Source organism: Epinephelus lanceolatus, chromosome 19 (assembly GCF_041903045.1).
Source record: "Epinephelus lanceolatus isolate andai-2023 chromosome 19, ASM4190304v1, whole genome shotgun sequence".
Lineage (NCBI taxonomy): Eukaryota > Metazoa > Chordata > Actinopteri > Perciformes > Serranidae > Epinephelus > Epinephelus lanceolatus.
Window position 1 is genome coordinate 36,136,090 of NC_135752.1, and position 7,382 is coordinate 36,143,471.

At 38.9% G+C, this 7,382-nt stretch overlaps 1 protein-coding gene across 1 annotated transcript; it reads right to left on the reverse strand.

Annotated features, from left to right (window-relative positions):
- Positions 1 to 373: 373 nt before the first annotated feature.
- cetn3 (centrin 3) lies at positions 374 to 6,666 on the reverse strand. The gene is made up of 5 exons (XM_033646393.2): positions 6,532 to 6,666; positions 4,470 to 4,605; positions 3,497 to 3,611; positions 2,621 to 2,812; positions 374 to 977 (listed from the first exon to the last, which is right to left on the reverse strand). The coding sequence occupies exons 1-5, from the start codon at positions 6,546 to 6,548 to the stop codon at positions 934 to 936; spliced, it is 504 nt and encodes a 167-aa protein (XP_033502284.2). The 5' UTR covers positions 6,549 to 6,666; the 3' UTR covers positions 374 to 933.
- Positions 6,667 to 7,382: the final 716 nt, after the last annotated feature.

Consider the following 7,382-nt stretch of genomic DNA (forward strand, 5'->3'; position numbering starts at 1 on the left):
CAAGACAGCAAAGAAATGCAACACGACTGCAAAGAGATGTGAAACGACTGTAAAGACATGCAACAGGACTACAGACAAAAAACGACTACAAAGAGGTCCAACAGGAGTTGAGACAAAAAAATACAACAAAAAGATGCAACGTGGCCACAAAATGATGTAAAGCGACAACAAAGAGATGCAAAATGACCACACATGTAAAAACGACCACAAATAGGAACAAAACAACTGCAGAGAGAAGCAAAACTACTGCAAAGAGATGTAATATGACTACAAAAAGACAAAAAAGGGCCATAAACAGATGCAAAATGCTAACAAGTGACGCAGGTGCTTGGCCTCAGTCTTGCTTGTTGGGCGTAAATGAAAATCATAAATGTAGTGTTTTATTAGCAAACAGATTTATTGTTAAGATACAAAATAAATAGCACATACAAACACTCACGTTGTGGAAACTGTAAATACAACCAGTCAAAAATGGTCCTCTAAAGTATGAACTGTGTTACATAATGACTTCAGGAAGAAACATAAAATGTCTCCATTTGTCTCCTCCAAATATAAAACAATTAACTAACATCAAATTTACTTTTGAGGTGAATGTGCATGTTTTTATTAAGACAGCATCGTGTAAAAGTCGACAACACTCAGAGTAAGTCAGAATAAAAGGATGGCGTCATGATATCAACATCTTTGACAACAGTTTACATCTTCAGGAGAGACTGACTCGAGCAAAGAGGCAGACAGTCCGCTCCTTTAATGTAACGAATCAAGTATAAACCACAAGGCCAGTGAGTAACTCCAGTCCACGTCAGACCCTCCAGAGGAGGCTGACACTTGTTTACCTTCATGCTCACGCCGACAGATGTTCAGTCACTCAGCTTCTCACGACGTGGACGACTGATCCTACACAAAAGTCCTCAACTTGGATTAAACTCCTCATCAGGAGTCTCCGGTCATGATGGAGAGGAACTCCTCCTGATTTACTGGAGAAAAACAAGTGTGTTTGCTTTAATGTTCATTGTGACTACATCTCAAGGATGTGCCACTAATCCTGACCATATTGTCAATTAATCTACTAATCCACAAGTCTATAAAATGTCAGGAAAATGTCTGTTAAAGGCCACAGTGACGTCTTCAAATGTACCCAAATATATTTAATTTGCTTTCACATATGACGAAGAGCAGCTGCAAATAATTGACTCATAACAGTTGCAGATAAATCTTTTGTCCATCAACTCATCAGTTGTTCAACTAATTTCAGCTCTAGTCAATTTTCTTTACATTTTAAACATCAAAAATACATTTAGCCACATACATAATGATGTTGCCTGCACAGCTATAATCAGTACAATATAATCAATACCACTCGTTTTGTTCCATGACATTGTGTGCCCTTTTTCCACATTAGTGAACCTCCTTTTGGCTGACCTTGTGTATGTCCTTGTCCTTGTGTATCAGTCTGTGTCCCCTGTCTAAATTCTGAGGCTTTTGCGGGTTTGTTCGTTTTGAGTCGTGGGTGGAGGAGAGAGGGCAGCTGTCATAATCTGAAGGCCGCCCGTTAGATTTCTGCTTATTAACAGTTGCATTTATTGATGTTTGTAAAAATGTAAAGAACATAAAAAATGTTTTTTACGGTAATGCGTAATGTCATCTTGTTAAAACGGATTTAATTCAGGAAATGGTCTCAAAGTCAAGGTATCTGTATCAATATCAATTTTTTTTTTTTTTAAAGATACCCAGCCCGAGTGGATGATCAGATCAGCTGATCCTATCAGATCGGATTAGATCACACAGATGGATGAGAGGAGCAGCTGTTTGTGAAGGAAGGAAAACTCTGAGACCCAGCACAATAAATAAAGTAAAATAAAGTAAAAGTTTCACTTTCACTGCACCTGCTGTTCTGCTGCTCCGTCTGTGCCCAGAGTAACATTACACTCTGCGCTACATGAATGTGAAGTGATGAATAAACTGCACGGAAACACTTCAGTAACGCTGGGTTTCACTGGCTGAAGTGAAGAATAAAAACATCATAAATGAGTCGGGCTGTTCACAATTTCTTCTATGTTTGCCTACAAAAAGCAGTGCACCCAAATTCGCACATATCCCACGTATTTTGAAAGGCTGTAATCATGTGACCAATGCCCTGACGACAGTAAACAAGGAAGCAGTGCAGAGTGCTTGTAAGGAGGCAGGTTGGGGCTGTGTATGGGTCACAAAAAACTGGACTCGCGACTGGGACTTTCCCCCTGGGTCACGTGTTCGGATCCGTGTGAGCTTAGAGTCATTTTAAAGTTTGTCCTCACCATGTTTCTTTTCATAAACTTAACCACAGTAACAACGTAATGTCATTCTTGGGCTGCAAATTTGTATGATATCACACAAACTGTTCTATGAGAATATGTTGTAGTTGTAGTTCTGGATCTCCAGCATTTACAGGACATAGTGTCTGTCCAGGTATCTGTCACATGCCATGTAAGAACACGTTACTTTTCAGTCATGTTAGAACAAATGAAAGGTGTCATTGTTAAAGACAGTACAGTGAAGTATAAGCTCCTTTGTTCACCTCAAGATGAACGTCGCTGCATCACTGAACTAAGTACTTTGTAATGATGACTCGATGACTTACTTTCACCGTCTCCGTCGGTGTCGAACTCGTCGATCATGCTGCGCAGCTCCTCGTCGCTGATGTTCTCCCCGAGTTCCCGAGCGACTCGTCTCAGGTTCCTCAGACTGATCTTCCCTGACTCGTCATCATCAAACAGCTTGAAGGCCTTCATGATCTCCTCCTTTGGGTCTCGCTCCAGGATGCGATCGGTCACTGCGGAAAGATGTGAACATATTGAGGATTTACTTGAGAACTTTTAGTGAGTGTGAGGCAAACTTTCCAACCCCCTCGTTCTTCCTGGGAAATTCACATGTATTAATACCCTTTCCGTGTTTCCTCCAGGGGTCACAGCTCTCTCGTATTTCTTACTATTTATAATAGTTTTTCACACCTTTTGTTTCCTCTTTGGTTTCACAGCCTGTTTCTGGCACTGCAGTGTGTAAAAGCTACGACAAAAAAAGTGACTGTTTCCTACCCGTTGGCGCTTTTATTCACACTGTGTATCGTGATTCACCTTTGCCCTCCTATCAGCCCCTCTGATATAACATTTATTACAACACCTCTCTGTGCTTTAGGGTATCGTTTAAATAATCACAATACCACCCTCAGGAACTTTACAGAGACTACTTTCAATACCCATGATGTGAATGGAGTGACGAGTAGTATAGCCATACTAATCGAATGTTTTGGGGGGATCTTGGCATGATGAACTGACTATTGGCTGGGCACAGAGCGGCACCAGAGACGGCAGCAACATAAAGTTTGCTGATCAGGCAGGAGGTCAGAAAGTCTGGGATCAGTCTCCCAGTGCAAAAAGGATCAAATACAGGTATCAACTGACTGGAGACGCTTCAACTCTACTTGGCACTGGGTTATTTTGGTCGAAAGCAGACTTACCAACTTCATTGAAATCCTCAAATGTTATTTTGCCGTTTCCTTCTCTGTCATAATCTTTAAGAATCTTCAAAACATCCACCTTCTTCACCTCAAAGCCGAGTGCACGCATGGCCACCTGTTGGCATTTTTAACACGAGTATATATAGTAAATTAATCCTAAACATAATCAATCACTAAGTACTTTACATGAAACTTAGAATCCTGGTTCTGATCTTCGAACAAAGAGAGGTTATTTATACCCCTGTATTCATGATTCTAACAGTAAGTCTGTTCCTGATTATCTGTGTGCAGATGAATGTCTTGTATTTCTCTGCGTCTCAGCGACTCTCCATCATGTCTGTACCTTAACATGTGAGAATGAACTCATCTGCTGGCTGTCTGAACTCTGCTGGATTTAGTTTCTCATCTGATCACTGTTAAAAGAAAACAAGAGTGGTGATGCTATTCATCTTCTGCGTGACAGAATATGTTGTCATGTAAACATAATATCCTCTGATGACGGCTCCGCCATATTCATGTGTGTGTTGACGATGATTAATAAAGTAAAGATGGTCTGTAATCAGTAACGCAGAGGACACATTTTACTGACAGCTTCAATAATGAAGTTTGGATATAAAAGTTAATCTGCAAAGTGTTGAACGCAGCCAGAAACCAAACTGAGTTCATCCTCAGCAGTTAGTCAGTCGGTGTAGAAACAACAGATCTGATTGGACGTGGAGGAGTCAAACACACACCTGCACCAACGCAGACAATTAGAAAACTGGACACTGTTGTGGTCATGGATAAAGGGTTATAAATGTTCCATGTGTAACATCCCAAATATGATCAGAAACATTTACAGGTGCTGAGGCATTATATAAAACAATCTTAACAACATATCTATCTGTAAATAGTTTTACAATTTGAATGTATCACACTTAAGTACACTTGACCACAGCAACCTCTTCCTTTGAACATGTCCTTCATGATTCACCTTCAGCTCGTGATAGTCAATTTCTTTATCTTTGTCTGTGTCAAACAGCTCGAAAGCTTCTTTGATTTCATGTTTCTGGTCCTCGGTGAGCTCTCTCCTCTTCTTGCGCTTGTTTTTGTCTGCTGCAAGTTCAGTTCTGGAAACACAGAGGCCAGTGTTACATCAAATTCTGTGACCCAGTCAGGAAGGAATATTCCCACTGCAAACATTCAAGTTAAATTTATCATATACTTGTATTACCAAAGATGCCTCCATGTTTAGACAGGGTCACAAATTTAGATAGCTGTGATAACACAAACTCTAGTGTAAAGACCTTTCTGTTAAACACTAATACTCAGTATTTGGTCGTTTCAATGAAATAATCCTCTAATGTCACAGAATTTGATGCATCTTAATATAGGGCTGCAAAATTAGTTTAAATATTATTGAAACTGCAATATGGCTAAGTGCAATATCCAAATCGGAGCTTGAATTTCTGTCAGTAAAAAATGAAACACAAAAATTACGACTCATATTGCAATATCTGTCAAAACAATTGTAATATGATTTTCTTTTATCACATTGTGCAGCCCTACCGAAACCACAACTATCAAAATTTGTGACCCCAATACTATGGAGGTGACATTTGTGGTAACAACTATCAAAATCAAGTATGCCCTCAAGCATAACGACAATAGGGCTGCAACTAACGATTATTTTCATTGTTGACTAATCTGTCGATTATTTCTTCGATTAGTCGACTAAGCATTTTATCGAAAAATGTGTTGAAATATTGAAAAATGTTGGTCTGTCTCTTCCAAACCCCACAATTATGTCATCTAATGTCTTGTTTCGTACTCACGCCAAAGGGTTTTAGTTCACCGTCATGGGAGAGTGTGTAAAGCTGCCAATATTTGAACGTAAGAAGCTGCAATAAGAGTATTTTGGGGTACTTTTATAGTACTTTTCTATGAAAAATTACTCAAACCGATAGTTGACTACTAAAATAGTCACCAATTATGTTAATTTTCGATCAGTCATCGATTAGTCAACTAATCGTTGCAGCCCTAAATGACAACATTATAGAGGCAATATACTGCAGCTTAAAATTCCAGTGGTGGAAGACCTCAGATCCTTTACTTGAGTAAAGTCAGTGCTTTCCATATTCTGTGTGATTCCTTTATTAATATTACTGCTTCATTCATGTGAAGGTTCAATTTTACTGCGGTACATATTTAAGGTTGTGTAGTAAAAAGTACAATATTTTACTCTGAGATCAGAATCAGAGATACTTTATTGATCCCAAAGAGGTATTGTGATTCGTTACAGTCGCTCTGATGTAAAGAATAGAGGATTATAAGGAGTAAGAATAAGAGAATGAAACAGAAGTATGTATATATAAAACAATGAAATAAAATAGAATAGATTGTGCATTATGCTACAGTGTTTAACACTAGTACTTAAGATTAAAATAAGACTTAAAGATTAAAATAATAAAAATAAAATAGATGTAGTGCAGTAACAGGTACAATATATACCTCTAAGATGTACTGCAGTAAAAAGTGTTCGCCACTGAGATGTAGAGGAGCAGAAGTATAAAGCAGCATAAAATGGAAATACTAAGTAAAGTACAGGTACCTCTAATTTGTACTCAAGTACAACGCTCGAGTAAATGTACTTTCCACCAGTAACATTTCCTCCTCAGGTCACAGACTCTCAGGTGTCACAGAATTTAATGAAACACCTGTTTAACTTCCACACAACAGGAAACACTCACTTGCTACACTGAACTGTGACCGTTAGCGTTTTATTCTGTCTTAAAGAAACGGTAAGAAGCAAATCAGAAAGCTACAGAAGCAGCTTGATAGTTGGCGACATCTTTCTTAACATGCTTAAACTCTAAACTGTGAATAAGCTTTGTTGCTGAGCTCTCAAACACCGCTAACACTGATAATAAAAGCCAGACATGCTAACGCTAGCTAACGTCACAGAATTACCGTTAGCGTTTTCGGCTTCACTTTGCCACATTAAAACAAACTGTGTTGAATAAATTAATGTAAGTAGTTGAGACGAGGAGGTTTACCTTACTGTCAGACTCATTTCGGGTGGACTTTAAAGTCTTAAAACGCTGAAACGAGCCGTTATTGTCGCTAAACACACAGCTATCACAGCGACACCACAACAAATCCGTGTATACGCGCTCATATGGAAGTTTCCTATTGGTCGCTGGTTACCAGGCAGCGGTATTGTGTGCTCTGATTGGTGTACGTCACAGCCATTCAACACGTCGTCTTCTTCTTTGGGGCTTTAACTGCAGCTGACATTACCGCCACCTAGTGGAGGTTGTTGAGCACAGGTAGTCCCACCACCACAGTGTGGAAATACTCTGTTACAGGTAAAGTCCTGCAGTAAATCCTGTCTCAGGTGAAAGTATAAATGTATAAACATCAAAATATACTTAAAGTTTATTAAATAAAATAATAGTGTTATTGGATTATTGATGCATTACTGTGTACGCCACGTTATAACAACAGCTACCTTCCTCCCACACTTTATTATACAGCACTAATAACTCACTCAGTTCTGCTGCACTTGGACGTTTTAACATGCAGCATATTCGTTTTCTGGTCATTTTAACTTTAGCAGCATTTCTCAGCATGAAACCTTGTCATTTTGATTTTAAAGACGTCATTTGTTACTGTGACAATATGAGGAACAAATGTGTCTTATGAGTTACACACAGAGCTGATACCATGTTCAGTTTCTATTTTTCTACTCACAGACTTTGTTATGCACAAATTTAAATAAAAACATACGGACTGACCTCATCCCCATTACCTCGGCTCTGCTTGTTAGGCATGTTTCCAGACAGTTTTATTCTGCCTAGGAAGGAGAAAATAATGGTTGAATTATGTTTGCTACAGGAGAGGCGTT